Source organism: Chaetodon trifascialis, chromosome 21 (genome assembly GCF_039877785.1).
Source record: "Chaetodon trifascialis isolate fChaTrf1 chromosome 21, fChaTrf1.hap1, whole genome shotgun sequence".
NCBI classification, from domain to species: domain Eukaryota; kingdom Metazoa; phylum Chordata; class Actinopteri; order Chaetodontiformes; family Chaetodontidae; genus Chaetodon; species Chaetodon trifascialis.
The window spans coordinates 3,942,732-3,954,411 of record NC_092076.1 but is presented as its reverse complement, the minus strand read 5'-3'; the positions used below and the strand labels follow the sequence as shown (position 1 = coordinate 3,954,411).

The window sequence follows — 11,680 nt, the reverse complement described above, 5'->3', positions numbered from 1 at the left end:
GCTGAATATTCCATTTTTAATCCAATCCGCCTTCATGATGCACAATATTCCCTCTCAATATTACAAACTAGTGTTGAGGTTTTAGAAAATGTCAGCTCATGAATTCTTTGGTTCAACTGCAGGAAAAAAAAAGTCACAATTTACACTTCAATGCATCTGTTTGTCAGGGCTGCACCTGCTGGAGGATGTGTATGAAAAGGTAAATGTTACCTGAGAAAGATTAAAAAATTATATGTGAGTTATTGTAAACTGTAGATTTATTCAATATTCTCTCTGCTTTCCTTTCTTACTCTCAGAAACCTTTAGCATCATTGTTTAATTCTTCAACAAACCATAAACAACTGACCAGAAGGCAAAGCAGAACCTGTCGGGGAAATTAAAACTTTTCCGTTAGCCTGATTGTGGTTGGTGGCAGCAGATTCACAGGGCAGCTGGTGCTGGAGGTGAGACCCACAGGTGTGTTTGCTTCACACAGGTCGGACGTAGTTAGCAGGTAGCAGACCTCGCTGCCCTGTGCGCTGGTTGCATCCGAACATCCATCCCTCGTCTATCTGCTCCACATCAAAGATCAGATCGCCTTCCTGGAGAGAAACCTCATCTCCCTCTGCTGCCGTGTAGCTGTACACGGCCTGGTAACGTTTCTGTGGGGGCGAATCAAACACACACACCTGAACATACACTGTAACATAAAGACCACAGAGAGTCCAAACTGCTTCATTTGCATTGAATTTCCCTACTGAGTGAGGCGCACGCACACACGTGCACAGGAACACACACTCTGGGCATCATGAAAGAATCAGTGTGGAGGATTTAATGACATCTAGTGGTGACATTGAGGATTGCAATCAATGAGCACCCCTGGCCTTCCAAGCATGTAGGAGAACCTACAGTGGCAAATCTCTAGAGCCACTGTTTGATTTGTCCGTTCTGGGCTACTGTAGAAGCAAGATGGTGCAACATGGCAGACTGTAAAAACAGAATAAATGGCTGAACTGTGATCAAGCAAAAGTCATCACAAACTACATAAAAGCATTTAAATAAATGACCGCAACAAAGCTGGACCCTCTCACCACCATCAAAGGCTGTCATAGCAGCACATTAACACCCATTGTTTTAGAATGACATGCTCGACAGTCACATTGCATGTAATGCACAAGTGTCCACATACTCTTGGCCATATAGTGCATACTTATGCATTGCCCTTACCAGTCCACCAGGTGGTGCCACAGCTGCAGGACGCATCTGTCCGACCGGCTGACTGAGTGTCTGAGGGCCGGACAATTGGCCTTCATCTACACACACACACACACACACACACACACACACACACACACACACACACACACACACACACACACACACACACACACACACACAGTTGAAACACATATATACAGTTAAATGTCTTTTTTTTAGAGCAGTATGAATGAGCCTTGTCACCTTGTCTATTTTCAGGAGGAGGTGCATCACTTCGAATCCTGCTCTTCTCAAATTCTTCATGGTATTTTATCTGCACACACAGGCAGCAACACACACACACACACACACACACACACACACACACACACACACACACACACACACACACACACACACACACACGTTAGTCAACCTCTGTGTGCGAAGCAGCTCACCATTTTAGGAGGTGCTGAGAGGTGGTGCTTCCTGAGGTGCTTATTTCTGCTGCAACGGCAACAGTTTTAGTAGAGAAGAAACCTCCAACCGCCAAAGAGCTGAAGACCTCAAGATCTGTTCTGTTTCCTCTTCTTACAATAACGTTTAACAGAAGCACAACGCTCAAATGTGGTACATTTGAGCGTTGTGCTTCCATAAAAATGCATTTACTTTCACACTTTCAGCTTAAATATGCAGAGTTTTGCTCACAAACGTTCTCCAGACTGTTACTGTTTTTGTCTTTTTATGGTATTCACACACACACACACACACACACACACACACACACACACACACACACACACACACACACACACACACATATGCAAATATGCAAATATGCAAAACTGGATGTTGAAGAAGGAAAAGAAGGAGCAGCCCTCTGTGTCCTCAACAGACCTCAGGAGGAGAAAACAGGAAGAGACTGATGGGAGAAAGACAGGAGGGACTAAAAACAAAAAGAGGATGGGAGAAAGAGAGGAAGGAAGGAAAGAGTGAGGAAGGGAGAAAGGAAGGAAGGAGGGAGAGAGAGTGAGAGAGAGAGAGGGGGACTAGAGAAAGAAAGAAAGAAAGAAAGAAAGAAAGAAAGAAAGAAAGAAAGAAAGAAAGAAAGAAAGAAAGAAAGAGAGGGAGGAAGGACTGGAGAAGGAAGGAAGGAAGGAAGGAAGGAAGGAAGAAAGAAAGAAAGAAAGAAAGAAAGAAAGAAAGAAAGAAAGAAAGAAAGAAAGAAAGAAAGAAAGAAAGACAAATAAATAAAAAGAAAGAAAGAAAGAAACTAACGAACAAAACAAACAAAAAAGAAACAAACAAATAAAACAGAAAGAAAGAGAGGAGTGGGGGATAAAGACATAAAACCACCAGTGGAAAATCAGGTTACTGTATTTTGCTCTTTTGACATGCAGCTTATCACCCGTCATTCCTACATGCAACCAGCGCTCCCACGAGAGCTGCTGTGTGTGTGTGTGTGTGTGTGTGTGTGTGTGTGTGTGTGTGTGTGTGTGTGTGTGTGTGTGTGTGTGTGTGTGTGTGCGTGCGTGCAGCAGAGCTGTCCACAGCTGAGAGACTTTGACCATATAGGGCAGCTGCTCGTCGGTGGACGGGGAGAAATGTCTGAAATGTGCTGTGTGTCTCTGCAGGGCTGCACTCTGACATCCTTCTCTGCTGTGTGGACCAGTTTGTTCTCTCTGCTCGCGTCTCAGTTTGTGGACCGAGCCGGTCCTCAAATCCACCGCCCTGCCCTCAAATGGCTCCTGTTGTTGGACCGTGATGTCTTCCCGCTGTGTCTCGGGGAAATGTCTCGACTTGCTGCGAGCATCTGGCCGTGTCATGCTTGTTTTTTTGTCTCTTATGGAAAAAAACACTGTGCTCCATAATTTGTGGAACACTTAAACTGTTATTGCAGTGAGATCGACCAGATGTTTCACTGCAAAGACAGATTAGATAGACTTTAGACGTCCACACGGTTAATTAGAGGAATTGTTCGATATTTTGGGAAATATGCTTAGTCGCTTCCTTGTCGAGTTAGATGAGAAGATGAATTCTTCTCTCGTGTCTGTATGTTAAATATGAAACTACAACCAGCAGCTGGTTAGCTTAGCTTAACACAACAGCTGGAAACAAAGGGACACAGCTAGCATCCCGAGCCAGAGCCAGAAAACATCCAATATTTCTTCAATGCTTTGAAAATTATTAACATTTGTAGCAACCACTACTGCAGTATAAATACCAAAGCCACAATGTAGAAATGCTCCATTACATGTAAAAGTACATACTATAAGTATTAATAACATCAATGTGCAAGCAGCGTTTTACTGTTGTAGCTGCTGGAGGTGGAGCCAGTTTTAGCGACTGTATCTACAGCACAGTTAGTTTAATCCAGTGGTTCCCCTCCGAGGGGTCACTGGGTAAATCTGAGCAGTCGTGAGATTAATAAACAGGAAGAAGAAAAAGAAAATTCAGAAACATGATAAACACAATTGTACTTAAGTTCTTGGTTACTTTCCACTCACTAGTGGTTGGTCATATTTTGGTGGAACTGACCGTTTAAGGTGTTTTTCAGGGGGACTGCACTCACATTACTGATCTGGTCTTGCGTCTTCTTCACTCTCTGCATCTCTGGAGTGTCGACCACGAAGCTGAAACCTTTGCCCTTGTTCTTTTCAAAGTCTTCCTTGTACAGAGCCTGAAATGGAAGATTAATTAGAACACAAAAATAAAATACTTTTTGGGAAACAGGCTTTATTCGCTTCCTTGTTGAGTTAGCTTTTATGCTAAGTATGAAACTAGAACCAGTGGTTGGTTAGCTTAGCTTAACAAAACAACTGGGAATGGGAGCAAAGAGCTAACCTGGCCATCAGTGACTCCAGGAAGTAACTGTGCCTACCCAAGAAATAGTCCGACCCCCTGTAACTCCACAACTGTCATTCTTACACTTCAGTGTTTCAATGGGAAATGAGATATAGCTCAAGCTTTAGAGGTGCTAGCAGGCAGATTTTGTTTCCTTTAGCCAGAGCCAGGCTAGCTGTGTCTTTATGCTAAGCTAAGCTAACGGTCTGCTGCCTCTCAGCTTCTCAGCTAACTCTCAGCAAGAAGGCGAATAAGCTTAAACTCCCATAATTCTTTTGAGACCGCTGACGTGAATTTGAAGTTAAATGGCACAACTGCAGTGAAACGGTTTCATTAGGTTTGTTATGTTTCGGATTCATGCACATTTTCATCCTACAGCTACAAAACATGGAGTTCTACGCTGCATTCATGGTGTGTTGGTATCTCACTGTTGCAAAGTACGAAACAACAGACACATCGGTGACTGGAAAAATACTCATGTCCTGCCTGTAATTCCCACCAGGACAACGATTTCCAAACTTCCTTATGTGTGACCCCACAATTTGTCTACTTGCAACCTACTTGTACAGAATACTCATTTATGAATTGTGTGCTGCTTCATTTTAATCATTTTTAGAGGCCTAAAGAGGTCAAACTATACAATTTTTCACAAAAATGAACAAAAAATAGAGATTAAATCTGAAAAATGTCCACAATTCACTGCAAATACAGACATTTTTTTATTTGTGGGACTTATTTTGCAGGTTGGGAACAGGTGCACTTTTTGTCTCGGGTGAGTCAGCGACCATAAATGAAACCTGACCTGAATGCAGCATGGGATCAAAAAAGACATAGGAGTCATTTAGCAAGCAAGTTAACATGTTAAGAGACAGACTTCTCTAAAAGTGCATGCAGACATGCAGACACATACATAGACATGAATACAGTGAGAGGCTGGAAGACGTCACACCTAAAACTCTAAAAATGAAGAAGAAGAAAGTCAATCAATGAGCTGTTATGACTGTAGACGTAATGAAGGACTGAAGATTTAGTGCTATTAGATGATTCGATGCTCAGCGGTTTCGGAGGCGAACCGGACGTACGTGACTGATCTGGTCTTGCGTCTTCTTCACTCTCTGCATCTCCGGAGTGTCGGCCACCACGCTGAAACCTTTGCCCTTGTTCTTTTCAAAGTCCTCCTTATAGAGCGCCTGTAAATTTGTAATTCATCAGGATTTAAGAAACTCAGCGTCTGACATCAGACAGAAAGACCCCTGAGGGGCAGCATCCGTCGAGATGCCAACGGCGAGACTATGAGGTCAGATTTCATGAGTCTGCGAGGACACTTTTGCTAAATGTGAACATACATAAACACACACATTCTGCACTTTTAACAGCTGTTTGTCAAATTTCCATGTAAGTTTAGGCCCGCGCGAAACAGTTCTAACATTAAACAAAGCCGAAATGTTTACTTGAAAGTAAATCTGAGATCCACACATATTTCACACACACACACACACACACACACACACACACACACACACACACACACACACACACACACACACACAGTGAGTCATGTTCTTGCTATGAGGAATATGCAGCCTCGGTGAGAGAGCCTGACTGGCGAGACTTTTATGGTTATAAACAATGAACTGGGTTGGTTGGATGAGACGAGAGGAAAGGACAGAGAGGAGGAAACAGCTCTCGGTGTAAGTTAGATGATGGTGTTTGTATCCTAACGGTCGTGCAGCACAATAACACAGTTATGTTACATGAGAGTTTCAAAGAGTTTCGACCAAAAATGGAGCCGGTTTCGCCTTGTCTGTGTGGTTAGATCAGCCTCTTCTTTCAGACATCTGAGTCTTGATTGAGAGTTTTTTTGTGTGTAATACGAGCTAACACTGGTTTGTTTATTCTGCTGCATCACTTTTTACATCCTGAGTTTCACGAAACTCATTTGCTGCCTTAAATACTGCTGTAAATGCTGTAATTTCCCCTGTGAAGAGCGCTCTGTGGTTGCCGGACGGGTAGATGTGTGTCACTTCTGTCGTTCCCGCCAAACGGTCGTGCTAATATTTAACACGTGTGGTTTGTTTGCTGAGCGTGTGCTGACACACGAACGTTGAAAAACAGGACGATGGTGATGGATTTTAAAGAGCGGGCGAGACTGACGGAAACTGAACTGTGCACAATGAGATGCTCGTTAACTGACTCTACAGACTCTAATACAATGGGAGTGAATGGATTTTAGTTTGTGGGGCTCACAGCATTGAAAAATGACATTAAAAAAATTAAACATCAACCAGAAACCCAACATCATCATCAACAGCCTGCAAGGAAAAGGTCAGGGTCACAGTGCAGAATTTGTCAGTAGGCTACTTTCTTGTTAGCTTGACTCTTGCTTGTTAGCGAGACAAAGCATGTGACTGATTAGCTCGCTAGCAATAATGCTAACTTTGCTACCTCCCATCAGTGATGTGACCCTCCCCAGGCAGGTCATAGTAGTCAGTCGGGCGTCACTGATATAGAAACCAGGAGTCGATTATCTTAAGCGTAAAGCTAGGCTAATCAATTAGCCTAGCTTAAGCATATGACTGGAGGCAGGGGGAAACAGCTAGCCTCGATCTCCAAAATTCAACAACCTGGGTACCAACACCAGGCAAAGCAGCACATTCGGGCCTTTTATTGTGGACATTTCAACAGTGTTGTGCTGTATTTTACCCCAAAAAATAAATAAAAAAATAAAAATGCAGCATTAAGAGCACAAACTGATGATCTGATTTTTAGAAACTGTTTCAGACTGAAAACTTTTCTCTCTTTTGCAGGACGGAGAGAAGCTCCGCCTTCAAACGGTGAGTGACAAGACAATCCCTGCTGTTAAATTAAAACTGCAAAGGAATCTCTTTAATTTTGCGTGACTTGGATTGCTCATCCCTTTGATCAGGTTAAATTGCCGACTTGAAGAGTGTGATTAGATTAAGAGATTAAGAGCAGCGAAGGCCGTCAGGGAGGCCGAGTTGAGCCGCTGCCACATGAAAGGCTGAAAGAAAGGAGTACTAACTACTGCAGCTCATAAAGCTCAGATTTATTTTAAGGCTCAAATCTTTATATCAAAGTCAAGCTAGCGTGTGCTAATTTTAGCATTTGGGTCGATTTGATTAATTTGTAGGAATCTGACTGTCATCAGAGGTGTGTCCTGGTCCCCGCCATGACAGCTGAGAGAAGGGGACAGACAGAAAGACAACCACGGTGACGCAACAAGATTATGACGAGCGTCTCCGCCGGGGACAGAGAGCAGAGAGCGGGCAGGGGGGGCGGCGGGGACAGAGGCGAGGGTCTGCGGGGGTCTCACCTGGCTGTTGAGCATGCTCTGTTGTTTGAGACGCAGATTCTCGGGGGTGTCGGTCACGATGGTGAAGGAAGTTTTGGGGTAATGCCTGAAAGAAAAGACATCTTTATCAGATGTCTTTTAAATGCCATGACAGTTTACAGATCATGATTTCACACTTTGAAAAGAAATATATTTTGGTATCTTGGAAGGAAATGTCTCCTTGGCCTGTTTAGAAAACTGATCTTATTCCAGGTTACTTTCACTTTTTGGACATTTTTCTTCATGTTGTGTTCTTTAAAGTCTGATATCTGATATTTTTCATGTACATCAAACATACGCAAGACAATTATTGCATGTCACTCTGCCTCTCCTCTCATTTTCTACCGAAATATATGAATAAAAAATAATTTAATTGTATTTACAAATCCTACAAAAGGTTTAGGAGGATGGAAGTTAGGAAGTTACATATTAGACAATTGTTATGACTGGAAAAACGAAAAATTGTGGGTTTGTTTTTACATCGATGGATGTAGTAGTCAAGTTGCTGATGCTGATGTCCATTATTAACATAACAGGATAAAATAGGTGAGTTATCCATGAATAAATGAGAGCAAGGACAGACAGACAGTGAAGAGCCAGCCCTGCTGTGCGCTCATGAGAGTCAAAATGTGCAAATATTTGCAGAAATGAGGTATTTTCTGGCATCTGATGCACAATGCAGCTTCCTCTGCTCATCTGCGTGTCTCAGCCACATTGGAAATAAATGTTTTTTGGCGTCATTTGAACCATCGGGATGATCGGCGTGGTGCAAACACTCACATACTGCAGTAAGGTTTCTTCTCGAAGCCTTTGTAGGTCGTCATGCTCAGCGCCATCTTGCATACCTCGCAGCTGAAACAACCTTTGTGCCAATACTCGAGAGAGGAGCAGAGCAGAAAGTCAGAGATGAAGTGCAAAATGCTCAGTGCTTCAACAGCATGAGGATCCCTCCACTGGAATAAAAACATCCTGCTGGCCTGCGTTAAATTGAATTCTGAATTCTTTAATTCAGGCTTGCTGATTTGACTTGGTATCAGCTAAAATAAGAAACTTTGGTGTAACTTGCAGTGACAGAGTGGGAACATTCCTCCACTGAGAGCACAGCTGTTCCTCTGTTTCTCATCTCTGCACTGAGCGAGAGCCAATAAGAGATTTTTACAGTGCAGAGGCGCCACATGGGAATGAATATTGTTTGTTTAGATGCATATTAACACCTGTCAACTGCCCAATTAAAGTACAGATCGAGGTGGTTTGAAGTACTCTAACTCCCCCTGCGGCTTCTTCTTCACATGATTTATGTGATCGGGTTAATGTCCTTAAACGTGTGGAAACATCTTTGTGGCAAATTAAAAAACAAAAAGTTTTTGAAACGCTGGTGAATAATCGAGCTCGCCAGACGATTGCACTGACGGTGTCTTTAAATTAATCAAATTAAACCAGACTATTGTCTTTATCTGGTTACAGTCACATTATGAGAGTGCAGCTTAACAAGCTGACACACATGATGAAGGACACACACACGTATCTAGTATGCACTCTGTCCTTTTCTTAGCAATTAGAGGATTGTGGGCAATGTTCATCTACCGGATGTGCTCGTTTCAACTCACCACTGCCTTAATGTGTGTTAGTGTGTGTCTATTTTTGTGTACGTACAGTATATGTGCATTTTTTGTGCATACGTGTTAATTTTGTGTGTTATAATTCCACACAGTGATAAAACATCACAGAGGTGATACTGTGACATGAAGTGTACCAAAAACACGACATTTTTGGTTAAAATTACATATTTTTACAACAACAATAACAATTAGCCTTACAAAACAGTCGTAAATTAACATCACAAAGGAGAAAAGGACTTCTGCATCTCTACTACGGACCATTTTTGGACTTTTTAAAAAGCATCTGATAACTTTTAAGAATGAATATTAAGGATTTCTGCTCACTCTTATGAGAATTGTAGTCAAAAGTCAGTCAGGAAAAAGAAGAATTTATAGTAACCCATCTTAATCTTATCTTATCTTAAAGGGATGTGCATATTACAAATGCATCAAAGTTATCGGACAGGAATATTAGTGTTAGTGAATGGGATTAGTCTTCTATCACCTTACCTTATCAAGGCAGTTTATTTTTTCTGTGGGGTAAACTGGTTTATTGCATCTTCCACAGGGCGGATTCATGATGGCGCAGTTATTCCCCTCACCTCCAAAAATAAACCTCACTGATCCAGTAAAAAGTGTCAAGAGGTGAAGTACAGGCTGTGATGAGACAGACCGTCCTCCACTACGCCTGCAGGCATTTCAATTAATATACGAAGGAGACCTCAAAGCGAGGAGGAGTCAAGCTTGAGCCGTGAAGCCCTCACGGTACCTTCATATACCGTCGGATATATGACTCTCTCTGAGTGTTTGTGGGTAATAAGTTACCAGACATGCGTTGAAATAGCGTGTCCAAATGTCAAATTATCCAGATTAAGATGTTTTCTAATCAGTATTTCAATTCCGTCGGTTATTTCTCATATTTTAAGATTAACAGTACTAAATCACAAAAACAGCGAAGACAACTGTTGTCATATCCCGCCTCATCTTGTGAATGACGGGCTTTAGCGGCGCACATGAAGGCAGCATCAAACGCATGAAGAGAAATCCGCAATAACCTTAAAAGGAGCAGCAACTTACTCTGAATATTAGATAAATACAATATCGTAATATTATGCAATAGCGTTTAAAATGCTTTAAGAACAGACTCTAGCCACATATATGACGGCAAAACTGTTTGTAGATCAGGGGGAGACAAAGTGAATGAGACAACATTTGATGAACACAAGAGAGTCCAGAGGATCAGCTAAAGTTGGCTACCTCTGCCGGCCAATAGCAGTAATTACAACCGCACGAATCGTCTAGCTTTTACAGTGAACCTTAGGTAAAAGCTGCATCTTCGTACCGTGGCTTGCCGCGCTAACACATGTCCATGAAAATGACAGACAACGCTTCACACGCTCTTCTACTATCCATAAATGAATACAAAGGACTCACTCACGCAACTGTCATCGGGGGTATAGCTCAGTGGTAGAGCATTTGACTGCAGATCAAGAGGTCCCCGGTTCAAATCCGGGTGCCCCCTCTTTTCTTCACCCTTCATCTTATATCTTATTGGGTTTAACCGTAAGGAAACGCAAGTCTATAGCACACGCTAACCGGCAAAATGAGGTGATTTGCCAGTAAACCGCCATCATAAAAACCCGCGCCATTTTGTATACAATCACATTTTCTTCACATAAATCAGACCTCATATGTATTGTTATTATCACTCACTTTTATTTTCTTCAAGTATTTCACAGTCTTACCATCCTTTAAACTATTATGTTCAGAATACTCGCATTACTTGGACTAGTCCACCCTCCTCTTCAGAATGGTATGTTCCACGTGCACTTCGTGGCTGCTTACAGTTATTGACTGGAAAACTTAGTTTAAAAGCTTTCTCAGTTCCCCATTTAAGGTCCCAGCACAGGTGTTATTAAAGTTGCCTACGCTTTAGTGTCCGTCCACCGAACTGTAAGTCATATATCGACATAATTACATGTTTGTTCGTCATTCGCTAGGATAATTGAACTCCTTTTTTGTGTGTGCTGCTGGCATGTCATCCTAATTAGAACCAATTAGGCGCAACTGACAGCAGTGTTAGCACTTAAGCTATGCAGCGGCTGTGTTCGTCATCTTGCAACCTTAATTTATCATCATTAGTCATTTGGAAAGTCTGTAATATAATTAGTTACAAGCAGTTAACATGCTGGTATGTTAATTTGGCTGTACTGTAATCTTAATTTTTGTTTCTAACAAACACTATGTACATACCTGTCTTGCCTTGTACGTGATGCTAGCTTGCTAGCTTGTAGAGCGTCTGTGATGAAAGCCTTTGCCTTGTTGGTAGCTGTGGGTGTGATTTGGGGTCGATCAGTAACCAGTAATCGGTGGGTGGCTTCTTGACTTTCTTGTAGTCTCATGGCTTCATCGTGTGGCAGTGCTGTGTAGTGTTTATTATCGATCCCCAGCTGGTGACTGAATCAGTTTGTGTCATGTTTTTCTGTCTTTGTTGTATTTTCATGTCGTCCAGAAACCACATACACGCAAAGGTGTTTGCTTGATACTTGTTCAATGATAGATTAACTTGAACATACCAACTACTCCATTTCACTTGGTCATTTTACTTTCACTTTAGTTTTAGGTATTATGAACATAATTGATAGTGCTACCATGAAAACATTTTTCAGTCTTTCTCCATGATGTCACAATTTAGCTTCAAGGCAATGGA

The 11,680-nt window shown here is 42.1% G+C and overlaps 1 protein-coding gene and 1 non-coding gene across 3 annotated transcripts; one reads left to right on the top strand and one right to left on the bottom strand.

Annotated features, from left to right (window-relative positions):
• LOC139349612 (LIM and SH3 domain protein 1-like) lies at nucleotides 1-9,645 on the bottom strand. Of its 2 annotated transcripts, XM_070990542.1 has the most exons (8): nucleotides 9,481-9,645; nucleotides 8,153-8,247; nucleotides 7,355-7,439; nucleotides 5,103-5,210; nucleotides 3,749-3,856; nucleotides 1,441-1,510; nucleotides 1,207-1,292; nucleotides 1-641 (listed from the first exon to the last, which is right to left on the bottom strand). In XM_070990542.1, the coding sequence occupies exons 1-8, from the start codon at nucleotides 9,547-9,549 to the stop codon at nucleotides 468-470; spliced, it is 795 nt and encodes a 264-aa protein (XP_070846643.1). In that variant the 5' UTR covers nucleotides 9,550-9,645; the 3' UTR covers nucleotides 1-467. The 2 variants fall into 2 exon arrangements, with proteins under 2 accessions (XP_070846643.1, XP_070846644.1); XM_070990543.1 differs by lacking the exon at nucleotides 5,103-5,210 and having other exon boundaries at nucleotides 9-641.
• Nucleotides 9,646-10,420: 775 nt separating this feature from the next.
• On the top strand, nucleotides 10,421-10,492 carry trnac-gca (transfer RNA cysteine (anticodon GCA)). The gene has a single exon. It is a non-coding gene; the product is annotated as a tRNA-Cys (tRNA).
• Nucleotides 10,493-11,680: the final 1,188 nt, after the last annotated feature.

Bases quoted from the DNA above. Each gene is read 5' to 3' on its own strand.
- LOC139349612 (XM_070990542.1), bottom strand. From the start codon at position 9,549: ATGAATCCGCCCTGTGGAAGATGCAATAAACCAGTTTACCCCACAGAA. The intron at 5,211-7,354 runs GTGAGACCCCCG...ACAAATTTACAG, and splicing joins AGAGCATGCTCAACAGCCAG to GCGCTCTATAAGGAGGACTT. The intron at 642-1,206 runs GTAAGGGCAATG...TCGCCCCCACAG, and splicing joins TGGCACCACCTGGTGGACTG to AAACGTTACCAGGCCGTGTA.